A 15,922-nucleotide genomic window follows, 5' to 3' on the forward strand; every position below is an offset into this window, starting at 1 on the left:
AGGTTTGAATACTTTACCAATGCTTCAAATGAGATATGAAGCTAACCAGTAGATATCTGTTTATTATACTACAGACACATTGTTCCTTTAAATATTTGAGACTCTGCCTATAATGCCTCAGTTATATTCATTCAAATTATTCTTCTATTCCAAAACAATGAGGCTTCTAAACTGACGGAATGTTGCCAGGAAATTTCAACACAGTTTGAAGGCAACATGACCAAAAAGCACAGTTTAAACTGGCTTAGGGAATGAATGGGCTCCTTATCAGAGCAGCTGAAGGCTGTATATAATTAACAGCATCTGTCAACATTCACAGCGCCCTATAGAGAACAAGCAGGCCCTATAGCCCTCACTAAACAGCAACCTCCAGCCTCTGGTACCTTAAAAATCCACAAGACCTAAACAAAGAGACCCCCAAGCCATCACTGGAAGGACACTGATACGTTTTTGTGATACCAGCAGGGCCACAGAGCAACTGCTAATTAATGTTAATTATCTAGAACAATTCTGTGAACATGAATACCGTTGAGATTTCAGATTAGCCAGCTATCATCAAAAATATAAAATACCGTTTGTATCTAAAATTACTAATTTAAAAATCTTTCTCATGTTTTTATTTTTAAAAGCTATGAAAATGATCTACTAACCTCCCTTTTTAATATGATGAATTCTCAATTAGCTTGACCATTTCTGTAAACAGATTTCTACAGCAATTATTTAGTTTTTGAAAAAATACATTTCACCCATGAATACGTACAAAACAACAACAACAAAAGATCTGGAGGCAATTTCATTAAATAAATTTATTTGTTAAAATAATTTAACTCCAAATACAACTGTTGAATTTGCATTGAGTTATAACTACAATTCATGTTTTAACTGAAAGGTCAAGGTTTAACAACTGACATTGTTACAAAACAATAAACTGTTGTTCAATTTTAAATGGTCAGTTGTATTAGAGCTCAACAATTAACTGTGAACTATATTTATCTCTGGGAAACCCCAAATCAATAAGAATAAGTCTGTTTCCAAAACCCACTGCAGTCATTCTTCAAACCCTGATCAAGATTTAAGAGATGCACAATGACACGTTAATTAAAAAAAAAAAAGACCCCCATAGTCTTTAACATTTGATTGGCTAAGGAGACAATTAAAGCTTACCCAAGCGCTAACACAGGACTACGGAAAAGAACAAATAACTACAAAACAAACAAAAACCCAACAGCAACAAGCGAAATAAGCACTTTCATATTCATACATATAGACAATATTCCCACTGGACAACTCCGGAAAACAAACAGTAGACATCCTTAGGCAACATTTCTTTATACAGAAAAGCAAATATCAGTAGTTTGACCACAGAAAAGTGATGGCAACTGTAGTGATTAGAGTCAAAAGTTCAGTCCTAATTCTACAAACCAAAGAAGAAAAATCATCAAAGCACCTTTCAATAGTTTAAGGAAGATTTTATGTAATACTTTTGATCAGATGCTGGCTTGTTTTGTATGAGTTGAACAAAAAGAAAGGCATTAGTTACCATCACTATCACAGCTTAAGAGAACCAAAAAAAAAAAAAAAGTTGCAACACAGAACAAAAAAAATGCTGCCTTTGTATAAAAGTAAAACAAGACGAAACAAATAAAAAAAAAAAGAAGAAAACCTTATCGTAGTAGCTAAAGAAAAAGTGGGTCTTTGGATCAAACCATAACATTTTTAAGGCATGTTAGAAAACTTTCACTTATCTAGTTGCTATTCTGATCAGGGCATAAAATAAATAGTGACACAAGGTCACCAACTATTAATTCATGTGCCAACAAATTTCATCTTCCTGTTCTTAAGCTCTGTATTAACATCTCAACAACACATTCATTCAAGCTGAGTTATTTTCATACCAGATGGAACACCAACAGTAAGAGCACACGAGGGTTTCCAAGTTTCTGGATGTATTTGATGCTTTGTCACTAAATGCGCAGGGCTGGGTGGAAACACTGACCAGGCAGCCATATCAGTTACTAACGTCTTTACAGTAAAAAAGAAAACCACCTTATTGTCTGACATAAACATATCTAACTAAAACCCAAATTTTTTAATAATCTTTTCCACCTTATATCCTGCCATACCTTTCACATTATTTAACTTATTTTTCTTGTCTGCATAGCCATCCAAAATGTAAAACTGTAAAATCTTTATAGATGTTTTTATATGTAATCTTACTTGCCATAAATTTCTACTAAATATGGAATTCTAAAAACCAGAATCATTCTGAGAAGTTAGAGACTTCAAAACTCAAACAGTGCACTAACAAATATTTCTCTTTCAGTTGATAAAAATCATACTTCTTGAATCACTGACCTGTCTACATGATTGAGTCAAATCACCTTTTACATGACCAAATTTGATGCAGTAAAATTGGTTAGAACTTTCTGGCCTAAAAAAAGGTGTTTCATAATTGGGAATTATTCAAAATATTATATTGAAGAATGCAAATATTCACAATTCAAAGACTTAACAACCATGCTTGGTTTTACCCACATATCTGTCTTCTCATTTATGAAAAGTACAATCCACCTTTTTTCTCTTCTCCAACCTTAACATCAGTTTACTAAACACTTGGGGGGCAGGCTAGCAATGATTTCAAGAATGTATTAAAAAAAAACTAAAAAAAAAAAAAAGTTTTTGATCCATGGTATTCTGCAGGACAGATTCTCAGTATAGGCAATTATCTCTGACTTGTGCCAAATTCTTCAGAACATTAAACAACACATGCACACGCAAACACACATTCTCCACTCAGTAACACACGTAAGACCCGAGGTTACTTGCACAAGAGTGTGAAACCAACAAGAAATATGGGGCGGTATGCAGATCACAGGCTCAGTGATATTGCAGTTCTGAAGGCCAAATTCATCTCCAGAGGATCAGCTCAAAATACTCTCTTCAGCATTTTATAACTCTGAAGGTGGTTGAAAACCCTTCTGCGCTTGATTGTAAAACTTATGAATACGTTTTTCCTGTGCCATTAGTCATGCAAATGATAAATACTTGGCGGCTATAAAAACCAAGAATGTCAGGACTTGAGCACCTTTTCAAGACAAAATATTCACTCTAGCTTTATTTGCCACTTCAGTAATCAGGGCAAAATTGTTGTAAGAAAATCTTTATAGAATTCTCCAGGAAAATTAAAGGTTTTTTTTTTTGTCTCTTACCTTCCACTCTATAATTTCTGTTCTACTTTTAAGCCCCAATTATTTCACATGGTTATTCAATTTTTTTTTAATGCCTGCAATAAAGCTCTGCTATAGAAAACTTGATTTCGAAAGCAGGTTAGCCGAGAATCACACCACAACCATAGCCCTTAAAGGCAAGAAGGAATTTGCTGCTTTAACGAACGTAAAAATGCAAGATATCTGTACTGTCCTGTGAGGTTTCTACAAACGGGAACGTGTGGATGCAACATGGCTTCATTTTCCTTACACGATGGGACTAGTTCATCTACTGGAACGCTTCTCGTTAGTAAGGCTGGCAATCTCTTTCCATCACAGTTGCTTCCTTCTCGTTCAGTAAAGTAACAAAGACCATCCCTGCTTGGTGAACAGAGGGGTAGGTCTGGGATTTTAATTTGACTCAAACCCTTGTGAGAGCCTCTGCTTTCTGGGCAAAGCAGGTGACGACATTCTAACACCAGGCTGTGTTTTTACCCAACCTGTGCTGACTCTGGCTCTATCAGAGACTGGTGTGTGAGTTAGTTCTGTGTCACAAATTAGGATAACATCTACAATTAAGCATCGACTTTGAAAAACAGAAGTATGTCAGCTGAGCAAAGACTCTCTCCCTGGAATGCTGTCGGCAGGTCAGCTGCTATTACCTTCCTTGACGGGATTCGTTGGTTAGAAGCACTATCTCAGTTCCTGAAGTTCAGTACTCTGGTAGGAAAATATTTCTCCTTGACTCATCTATTTTTTTTTAAAGAAGACAAAATATTTGAATGGTTAAGCGGTCACAGGAATTCTTCGGTTTCTCTCCCGTGATTACTTTTAACGTTGACCATAGTTGCTTCTGTCAACTCAAGTGACAATGCCATCATAGCTTTCGAAGGTCGCCCTGTGGACCGACTGGGCCATGACGCCTGAAGATGCAGGTGCCTGGAGGAGACTGGGGACGATGGTGAAGACTGCAGTTACTGGACCCAAAGGTGACTCAGAGATATCAGCTGACAATCGCCGCTCGGCTCTGAAGGACAATCTGTTGTTTCACTGGAGGTTCACGCCGCATACCCTGCAGGCTCCATGGGCAGGAGAGGCTGGTGTCGCCTCCGATGGTGGCGGGGCGGGCAGCCACGTGTCAATGCTATTGTATGTTACACGCGGAACAGCACGGGTCGTCCTTGTCGGGCTGCGCGGCATAGTTCATCTGCCTCACAATTTCGGCGAAGAGTTCGTCCACCATGGTTTTACTCTTGGCCGAGGTCTCCATGAAGGGGCAGCCCCACTCCTCGGCGAGGGCCCGGCCTTCGCTGGAGGACACCTCTCGCTCACTTTCCAGGTCGACTTTGTTCCCCACCAAGATGACCGGCACTTTCTCATACCTAGGAGAGAACACACACGGACACACAGGGGTTGGAGACGTTAGCACGGAGTTAGACGGGTGAAGTGGATTTTCTCTTTTTTCACGATATGATACCACAGAGTCCCCTGGACAGCAAGGAGATCCAACTGGTCCATCCTAGAGGAAATCAGTCCTGAATATTCACTGGAAAGCCTGATGCTGAAGCTCCAATCCTTTGGCCACCTGATGCAAAGAACTGACTCACTGGAAAAGACCCTGATGCTGGGAAAGATTGAAGGCGGGAGGAGAAGGAGACAACAGAGGATGAGATGGTTAGATGGCATCACCGACTCAATGGACATGAATTTTAGCAGCTCTGGGAATTGGTGATGGACAGGGAGACCTGGTGAGCTGTAGTCCATGGGGTCGCAAAGAGTCGGACATGACTGAGCCACCAAACTGAACTGATACTACAGATATTCTCCTTAGCTACATGAAAAATTATTTCCTCCAGTTGGTTTGACATTGGCCAGAAGGCATTTAGAAGCAGCTCTCATAGTAGATTACAAATGGGTTGTTCAAAATGATGTTTTAATCAATTACTTATCTTTTAAAATCAATTTACCTTTCTAGATATACTTGGAAAATTATTCTCAGACTCTCAGAATAATCCCCTTAGATGGATTAATGTAAACTTTGTTCATTATAACGGATGCTTATGCCAAATTTCAGATGATGAGGTAATACCTCTAGTGACTAAACACATAATTTGTAATTTTATAAATTTTACTATGTTCTAAAAGTATACAAGGGCTTCCCAGGTGGCTCAGTGGTAAAGAATCTGCTTGCCAATGCAGGAGATACAGGTTCAATCCCTGGGTCAGGAAGAACCCCTGGAGGATATAACAACCCATTCGAGTATTCGTGCCTGAAAAATCCCATGGACAGAGGAGCCTGGTGGGCTACAGTTTGTGGAGCACAAAAGAGCCAGACATGACTGAGCAACTAAAACAACAATGAAAGTATATAAAACTGATCACGTTCTAATCATTCTTAAATAAGAAAAAAGCTAGCAGAACTCACTAGGGTGGAACCCACCAAATACAACTACGCTCTATCCCTTTATACAAACTGTCATAGATTAGCCTGTTGAAAGATAATTACTGTTCTTTTCGGCCTGACAAGGACTTAAACATTCCAATCATTAGCTCTGTTTGACGTTTTCTCTTCTTTTCCTTCCTAACTAGAATCAGCGTGCTACAGACTAAATGTGTGTTCCCTGAAATTCGGATGTTGAAACCTAATCCCCCATGGGATGGTATTTAGGAGGTCGGGCCTTTGGGAAAGGACTGGGTCATGGATGGGATTTGTGTCCTTATACAAGAGACCCCAGAGATCCCCATTGCCCTTATAGCCTTGTACAGACAGAGTGAAAAGATGACCCTAGGGAAGTGGGCCCTCACCAGACACTGAATCTTCCAGAGCCTTGACCTTGGACTCCCCAGCCTCAAGAAATATAAGGAATAAATTTCTGTCGTTTAAGCCATGCGTTCTGTGGTATTCTTGTTACAGGAGCCAGATGGACTACGATGAGGTGTCTATAAGTCAAGATGTTTGGAAAATGCTAACAGACAACAGAAATATGAAAAGAACAAAGACAAGAGGCCGTAAATCATTCTGGACAGAAAGATGATTCTCTCTGCAATGGTTTTCCATGGTGTAAAAAACAGACGGTGCTACTGTGCAAATTTATTTACTACTTGTGTTTATGTTTGTTCTAAGCAATGTTGCTAATACATTTTTACTTTATACATCCTTTTAAAGGCTTTTTGTGATTTCAGTATAAATCAATATGTGTGTCTGTACTTTCTCCTCTAAGCAGAATGTATGTCTAATTTATCAAGGAAGCAAACTGCAAAACCGCACACAAGTGATAACAAATGTGACTAGACACAGCTAATCTGTTAGAAAACTACACATAGTCAGGATTTACTAAGGTAGGGTTTGTGCAGCGTTTTTATCATTCAGGAAACAGAGCAACAGGCGGGCAGTTAATGCTAGCAACAATACTTTCACAGCTTCATCTTCCTGGCAAGATGGCTCTCTCTGCTCACTCTAGTTTATAAAGCGAACTGTATTCCCAACAGTCTCATTTCTTCCCTTTGACACAAGATCGCACTGACAACGGTCTCAACAAGAGGGCACGCTCTAGGCAGTGTGCTCCTTAGCAGACTGAAACATACAACTTCAAAATAAGTGTAGCCACGAAATTAAAAGGCTCTTACTCCTTGGAAGAAAAGCTATGACAAACCTAGAAAGTGTATTAAAAAGGACGGATAACACTTTGCTGACAAAGGTCCATACAGTCAAAGCTATGGTTTTTCCAGTGGTCATGTATGGATGTGACAGTTGGACCATAAAGAAAGTTGAGCGCTGAAGAATTAATGCTTTCAAACTGTGGTGCTGGAGAAGAGTCTTGGGAGTCCCTTGGACAGCAAGGAGATCAAACCAGTCCATCCTAAAGGAAATCAACTCTGAATATTCATTAGAAGAACTGATGCTGAAGCTGAAGCTCTAATACTTTCGCCACCTGATGCGAAGAGCTGACTCGTTTGAAAAGACCCTGATGCTGGGAAAGATTGAGGGCGGGAGGAGAAGGGGATGACAGAGGATGAGATGGCTGGATGGCGTCACCAACTCGATGGACGAGTTTGAGCAAACTCTGGGAGTTGGTGATGGACAGGAGACCTGGCGTGCTGCAGTCCATGAGGGCACAAATAGTTGGACATGACTTTGTGACTGAACAATAGCATTATCAAAGATAAATCTAAGATTTGGATATTATCATTTCGCAGGAAATGGATCTGGACAACTCTAATTTTTATCAAAGGATTTTACATGCATTTACTGTGTATCAGCGGTGACTATGCTCTCTGATCATACTGAGAGCTCTGAACATAGGACCCAAGAGTTTTGCACATCTTCTCGGACCTTCACACACAACAGTTACGTGTTCCTCTTGTGGCTCAGCTAGGAAAGTATCTGCCTGCAGTGCAGGTGATGCCAGGTTTGATCCCCGGGTCAGGAAGATCCCTGGAGAAGGGAATGGTACTCACTTTAGTATTCTTGCCTGGAGAATCCCATAGACAGAGGAACCTGGGGGGATACAGTGCATGGGCTCGCAAAGAGTTGAACACGACTGATACTTTCACTTTCAGTCAATGAATTATATATTTATCCATCCTTCTAACAAGTGTTTATTTGATAGAGGCCTATTTTTTGTGCTAGATGCTATTCGAGGCACTTAAGATACATCAGCGAACAAAGCAAACAGCTCTGCCATACAATCTAGCAGAGAAGATAGTGGTCGATAATAAACCCAAGTAAGTAAATTATTGGTTTACTAAATGGTGTTAAGTGCAATGGGGAAAAAAAAATTGCAGAACAGGGAGGGGGCTGGGAGCACAGGTGCAATTTTAAACCAGATGAGCAGGAAAGGCCTTGTTGGGATGGTGGCAGGTGAGTAAGGCCTGAAGGGGCTGAGGGAGTTTGCCAAGCGGGTGTCTGGGGAATAGCATTCCAGACAGGACAGGCAGTGTGAACGCCGGTGGGAAGAAGAGCAAAGGGCCCACGGGGTCCATCTGTATCACCCCCCGACTCCAGCAGTCAGAAATCCTGCAGTGTAGGAAACCTGTTCACTTGGAACAAATGAACTTTGGAACCTGGGTGGCAAAAGTGGCCTTGGAAGACAAATGTGACCTCTATGATGAGATCGACTAGATTATTTAGGAAGACTCGGTGCTTGGTTAGCAGGTGATAATCAGTATTTTCATCTCATGCTCATTATTTACCATAGTTTGGTGAGCTGTCTTGGTATCTGCCCCCCTTTCTATTAATAAACATATCACTTGGAAATGAAATTGAAGATGCAAAATCCCCCAAACAATTTATGTGTTACTGTTGATGTGATCATGAGCAGGGTACCACTGTATCCAAACCTCAGGCATCAGCTGCTTTCCCATCAACTTCAGTGTATCTTCCTTGGTATTTCCTTTGAAAGTGCGGCCAGGGCCATACAGTGGCTTCTGCAGCTCAAATCGCTTTCCTTTTGTTTATAGTCTGAGAACTAACACTGGTTTTATTAACATGAATGTCCCTGTTGTTTACAGTATTCATAAGCATGCTTACATAATGGATTAATAAACAGAACTAGTTCTTTTGAGCAGCTCTGTTTAATGCATTGAATGAAACATCAGAAATACTGGCGTGAGTGTCACTTAGCTGTAGAACACTGCTGGGCTTCTTCACACGAGGTGGCTTTGTAAACCTGAATAGTTCAAGAACACCTGATGTTTGTCAATGGTCTTTATGTAACTGTCCTGACAGGGGTATATGTGTATGTGTATTTCATTCTGGTTGTGTCTAAACTCGGCTGATCACCAAGATTCCCAGGCCCAAATCCAGGGTTACTGAACCTGAATTTCTGGGATTGGGCCTAAGTGCCTATTTAAAACTATGTCGTAAGTTCTGAAGAATGATTGTGAGGTTCGGCAAGGTTTAGGAATCTAAACCTGTTCTGTTACTTTGTGACCCCAAACAGCACCGGATGTGTGTAGTTCATGGTTTTATACTGCGGCAAGTTCAGGATCAGTTCCTTTTCCCTTCGTTGCTTCACCAGTGATAACTTGTGGACAGATGCCACCACACGCAGTTCCTCTGACCTCCTTTTGGGGGCGCTCTATTGTGGCATGTTAAAAGAGGCTAGGCCCTCACATGAATTTCAACACGCTGCTATTTCCTTCGTCACTTTTCCGTAAGCAGGCTGAAATACAATTCTCTTTGAACTCAGAAATGAGAATTGGAGAGAGGTTTACTTACAAGGTTCCCTTGTTCAACCTTCTACCCATTGTTAAAAATCTCACCTACCAAGACAGTCTCAAGGTAAAAAAATGTCAGAACACCTGATGCTTTAATCATTTCCATGACAACCTCACCAATGGGTTATATCTGCACATCTTTAGTGACGCAGAACTCTCATCTCAGGCAACTCATTTTGTCCCGTCAGCTCTGTTAAGTGTGAGTGTTAAAAAGTTGGTGCTAAAAGTTTATCCCTATCTAATGAGCTGTGACCTACAACACCGTGTCCTTCCTGTGACCGCTGAGAACACAGAAATCTTTTCTCACAGGTTTCCTTCTCCATCTCCCTGCTCAAATTAAGTAACACAAGATGATTTTTTAAAGTCCATGGCAATATTTAAATGGGTAAAGACGAAAATGAAGAAACATTCTTCACCTCACCTCCATGAGAACGACTGCTGTAACTATTTTGGTGTGTATCGTTTCAGGCTATATAAACGTAGACTTTTCGGAAAGGTGATCATACCCGTTATATTTAGTCGCTTCTATTTTCACTTATTATCTTGGAATTTATATACCAATAAGTGGTATACATCATATTAATGGTTAAGGAGTACTCCATTTTATAGAGTCTGTGTGATAAACGTACCATAATTATGCCTTCCCCATTTGTGCGTGAAGCGTTCCCCTCCACTCAGGTTTTCACCAACCAACAGCAAACTGATGAACCACACTAGACATAAGCTTCTTTCTCCAAAGCGTGCAGAGTGTGTGTTGAATGCATGTGTGTATGGCATACCCTTTGAACCAGGAAAAAAAAAACCACCGCATTTCTAGATTAGTTCAGACTACTGTGCTCACACACATGCAATCTTGACTGACATCCAGAAATTTATACTACAGCCAGTAGAGCTCAGGTCAAGGGTGCCTGTTTCCCCACCCTTGGGATGGGTATTTTTAATCTTTCAGGGAAGTATTATGGCAGTTCTGGACAAAGAGAATGGTTTTATGGCTGGGAGTTGAAGGCCCCAACCACAGCCTGCTAGCATAAAAACATCAATACTTCTTATAAAGGTGGAAAACGTAAGCTAAGTAAGGCTTCCTTCTTCCTCTAAACTGACTTGTTTTGAGGTGACTAAATGTTTCATCTTAAAAGGGAATTTCTGGTAATTTAGCTTGAATAATAAAAGGAAACCAAAATTCCTTGCTGTGACTGTCTCTTGATTTCAGACTGCATGCATTAAAGAAGAACAGAGAGAAATCTGTAAATGTAATCTAAAAATTAAGTAAGAAATCTGTAAATGTAATCTAAAAATTAAGTAAGGGCTGTAATGACACCAGAAAGATATACAAGGCATTCAGCACTACTCCATAACGATACAAAGGAAAATAATCTGCTTTTACAGAAATTAAGAGCTGACACTGTATCTGGAGAACAGCGTGATGGTGAGGGACCAATTGGTCATGACAATGTAACTCAGGCACTTTGAATGTTGTGTTAAAAAGCCATTTGGGAGAGAAAATACTTGGCAAAAGGCATCTGATAAAGGGCTGTTAGCCAGCATATACAAGGGAGTCTTAAAACTCAACAAGCAACAAACAACTGAATTAAAAAATGGGCCAAGGACCTTTAAGATACACGTCAATAAAGAAGGTACACAGATGGGCAAATAAGCATGTGAAGAGATGCTGCACATCATATTTTGTCAGAAATTAAAATAGAGACACCACTACACACCTATTGGAATGGCCACAATCTAGAACACTGACAACACCAAATGCTAGAGGACACGGAGCAGCAGGAACTTTCATTCATTCCTGGTGGTAATGCAAAATGGTACAGCCACCTGGAAGACAGTTCAGTGATTTCTTAGAAAACAACATATACCCTTTACCATACAAACCAGCAATCCCTGGTATTTAGCTCCCCAAACCAAACATTTACAAATATATAAAACCTGCACATAGATGTATATAGCAGCTTTATTCGTAACTGCCCAAACTTGGAAGTAACCAACATATCCTTCAGCAGGTGAATGGATAAATAAACTGGTATATCCAGACAACGAAGTGTCATTAGTGTTAACAAGAAATAACCTAATGAGTCATGAAAACAATGGGAAATTTAAATGCACATTATTAAGTGAAAGAAAGCAATCTGCAATGGCGACATAGAGCATGGTTTCAATTGCATGACATTTTGGAAAAGGCCGAATTCTAGAGACAAGTTAAAAGATCAGTGGTTGCCAGGGGTTGATGGGGTGGGGAGGAAGGGCGGAATGGATGGAATACAGAGGATTTTTAAGACAGTGAAAATACTCTTCATGATACCATCATGATGGATACATGCTAGTAAACATTTGCCCAAATTCACACAATGTACAGGGCTTCTCTGATGGCTCAGCAGGTAACCAATCCGCCTGCAATGCAGGAGACACAGGAGATGCAGGTTCAATCCCTGGGTCAGGAAGATCCCCTGGAAGGACGAAAATGGCAACCCACTCTAGTATTCTTGCCTAGAGAATCCCATGGACAGAGGAGCCTGGCAGGCTACAGTCCATCGAGTTGCAAACAGCTGGACACGAGCAAGCAACTGACACATGCACGCACACAACGTACAACGCCAGGAGGGTGCTAAGGTAAACCGCTGGGTGATTACGACAAGGCAGTGTCGGTTCATCGACTGAACCAGTGTCAGAGCTCAGCTGGAAAGAATCTGCCTGCAGTGCGGGAGACCTGGGTTTGATCCCTGGGTTGGGAAGATCCCCTGGAGAAGGGAAAGGCTGCCCGCTCCAGTGTTCTGGCCTGGAGAATTCCACGGACTGCATAGTGCACGGGGTCGCAAAGAGTCAGACACGACTGAGCACCTTTCACCTTCCCTTCCCTTTCCCCAGTCCGGTGCGGGATGGTGCTAATGGGAGAGGCTATACACGTGTGGGGTCAAGGGCTACACAGGAAATCTCTGCACCGTCTCAATTGTGCTGTGAACCTTAAACTACTCTAAAGAAATAGAGTCTTTAAAAAAGAAAGCTACTGGAGGACTGGGGTAGCCAAGGGGGCTTAAGTTCACTAAAGTCTTTATATCCCACCGATCACAAGTGAAAACTCATGACAGAAAACAAAAAGTAACTACCAAACAACTCTGAATGTAAAGAGAAAAACAGGCAGACTGGGGGCGGGGGGGCAATTTCTGGAGAGAAGACCCATGAGGTTGAGTTTCCTGGTTTTTTCTCTTAGCTCAGAGAGTGGGCAGTCAGTGGTATGCACACAGCCAGAACTCTGGGAGAAATTCATTCTACGCAGAAGGTCAAGTGAAGGTATGCCTGTGAGCTGGAAGGTGTGCGTGGGTGGAAAAGCCTCCCTTTTTTCTTTGCTTGTCCTTTCACAGCTCACCTACAACAGACCCCCTAGCAGAGCCGGGGCGGTGGGCAATGCCAACAGCAAAGACTTCATTAGACATTTCTGGTTAGAGGAACTGAAAACAGGGCTTCTTAAGGTCCAAAGAGGATGAGAGAAAGCGCTAATTTTCCCCTTCTCTCTTCTCTGCCCACTTTGCTGGGAAGATGATCCAAACTGGGAGAACTAGTAGTTGTAGTGCAGCAGTGTAGAAGGATACTAACCAACTTTACCTAATTAATATTTATAGAATACTCTACTTCATAAAAGTAGAATACATATTCTTGTCAAGTGCACCTGGAATATTCACTTAAGACCATATTTTTGGCTATAAAAACTGTAACAAATGTAAAAGAGCTGAAATGATGCAAAATATGTTCTCAGACCATAATGGAGTTAAACTAGAAATCAGTAACGAAAGATACCTAGAAAAATCTCCAGATACTGAGAAACTGAACCATATAATTCTAAATAATCCATGGGCCAAAGAAGACATCATTAAAGAATTAGAAAAAATTTAAGTGAATGAAAATAAAACATAACAAAATCTGTGGGATGCAGTTAAAGCACTGCAGAGAAGGAAATTATAGCACTACATGTTTATATGCCTCAAATCAGTGATCTATGCTACCACCTTAAGAAACTAAGAGAAAAAGCACAAAATAAATCCAAATTAAGCACAAGGAAGAAATACTAAAGGACAAAAATAAAAGATGTGAGAGTTGGGCCATAAAGAAGGCTGAGTGCTAAAGAACTGATGCTCTTTAACTGTGGTGCTGGAGAAGATTCTTGAGAGCCCCTTTGACAGCAAGGAGATCAAACCAGTCAATCCTAAAGGAAATTAGTTCTGAATATTCATTGGAAGGACTGATGCTGAAGCTGAAGCTCCAATACTTTGGCCACCTAACGCAAAGAGCCAACTCTTCGGAAAAGACCCTGATGCTGGGAAAGATTGAGAGCAGGAGGAGAAGTGGGCAACAGAGGACAAGATGGTTGGATGGCATCACCAACTGAATGGACATGAATTTGAGCAAACTCCGGGAGGTCATAAAAGACAGGGAAGCCTGGTGTGCTGTAGTCCATGAGGTTGCAAAGAGCTTGAGACAACTTAAGTGACTGGACAACAACAAAAATAAAAGAACTAGAAAACAGAAAAACAGTATAGAAAAAAATCAGTAACACTAAAAATGTAGTTCTCTGAAAAAGAGCAATAAAATTGGTAGACTTCCATCCACACTGATCAAGAAAAGACACAAGTTAACAAAACCAGAAAGAAGACTTGCTACACACACTGCTGACATGGAAAAGCATGTGCTCCTGAAAGAGAAACCTGGATGAGATGCACCACCACCTTGGGACACACGTGATGTCACTTATGCCCCCTTTTCAGAGGATGACAGCGCTGATGATACAATCTCTAAACCTCTCCGTTTCACTTCTTCAAGCATCTAAACTCGAGTTCCTCATTATCTAATTCAACTTTATCTCCTACAGCTTGATGAAAGGGAATCTTCCATTCTGAATCCTGTTTGCCTGTTCATGATAGTTCTCTAATGAGAATGGTCCCTACCAATCAAATTCTGAGACCCATTCAAAGCTTAGGTCAGATTTTATCTTTCAAAATCCTCCCTTACTTTTATAAATAGCTCATTAGTCTGAGCTCTTATATTTACATTTTATATCATTAAGAATTTGGTCTTCATATATTTTCATTAATTTATTTCTTTGAGTATCTACTAGGCATTGTGTGAGGGACTGTGGATACAAGACATATGAAATCCTTAGAGTCTGTGCTCAAGTTCAAGGAAACACTATAAACAACCAACCAATATCACTAAAGACTGTGATACCTGTTTCAAAGAAAATCAATATTGATTAATATACAGTAACTTGGGTGGGCCAATATTACATGAGGGGATCAAAGGAGGCATCTCTAGGGAGATGAATTCTAAGCCGAAACCTGAAGATTGAGAGTTGAGTCAGCCACAGGAAAAAACAAACCAGGAATCAAACATTTTAACCAGAAGAAAATATAAGGGAAAGGTAGAAAGGTGACAGCTTTATTCACGGAACAAAAAGGAGACTGGCACAGTTATGGCATAAAGAGCAAGGGGAAGAAAAGCACGAGGGATGACTGAAGAAGGGCCCGTGACCGCTCTTCTAAGAACAGGAGAAAGTGACCGAAGGTCTTTTAGCAGGGAAGGGAGGAGGTTTACGTGTCGAGAGAGCAGTGTGGCTAATACACAGAACATGTTCTTTAGGGACACAGAAGTAGCAGGCAGACAGGAGATGACTGCTGTGTACAAGGCATCAGTGATGGCTTGAATTGGAATGATGGCAATGCCAGTGGAAAAAAAGAAAATTTAAAGCACATTTTGGAGGCAGCATCCACAAAGACATGATAATGGACTGGCTGAAGAGGACAGCAGGTAATGGTCGGACGACAGAGAAATCAGTAAATGATTCGTAGGTAAACTACTGCTTTTACAAGTATAGCTTTATCTCCTGATTTCTTACAAAGGCCCATCTACAGTTCTTTGGGGACATGGTCTTTTAAATAAATAGCACTAGGTCAACTCTGGATAGCCATGCTTGGGAGACAGAAAGAGAAACCCTGATTCTCTGTGTCTCACACCTTCCGTACAAATTAGAGAGAGATCACAGAGTAAAAGCCAACACACCTTCCAGAGTTAAATATGGAAGAGGAACCTTCATACCCTTGGAGTGGAGAAAGAGGTATTAACTAGGACCTAGAAAGGGACTAAACATAAAAATGAAAGATTAAGAATTTATGTTCTTTAAAAGAAACTACTAAGCAAGTGAAAAGGTAAGGCAAAGATGGGAAAAAGGTACCTGAAATACATGTATATGAAAAAAGAACTTTGATCCAAAATGTATAAAAAGATTTCTACAAAATATAAGGAAAAGACAAAACAATTTTTAAGTGGACCAAACATGTGAGTTCAGTTCAGTTGCTCAGTCGTGTCCGACTCTTTGCGATCCCATGAATCACAGTACGCCAGGCCTCCCTGTCCATCACCAACTCCCGGAGTTCACTCAAACTCATGTCCATCGAGTCGGTGATGCCATCCAGCCATCTCATTCTCTGTCGTCCCCTTCT

General features: G+C 40.7%; 1 protein-coding gene across 1 annotated transcript in view; it reads right to left on the bottom strand.

The window, feature by feature from the left end:
* Positions 1-787: 787 nt before the first annotated feature.
* RAP2A (RAP2A, member of RAS oncogene family) overlaps positions 788-15,922 on the bottom strand; it is a 41,589-nt gene continuing 26,454 nt past the window's right edge. Inside the window, exon 2 of the mRNA XM_055426583.2 lies at positions 788-4,588. Within this exon, the coding sequence (XP_055282558.1) occupies positions 4,351-4,588 (238 nt within the window). The 3' untranslated portion in view covers positions 788-4,350. The remainder of the gene's footprint in view (positions 4,589-15,922) is intronic.

The sequence above is a fragment of the Moschus berezovskii genome, chromosome 13 (genome assembly GCF_049115385.1).
Source record: "Moschus berezovskii isolate FMDL1 chromosome 13, NW_MosBer_1.0, whole genome shotgun sequence".
In the NCBI taxonomy this organism is placed as follows: domain Eukaryota; kingdom Metazoa; phylum Chordata; class Mammalia; order Artiodactyla; family Moschidae; genus Moschus; species Moschus berezovskii.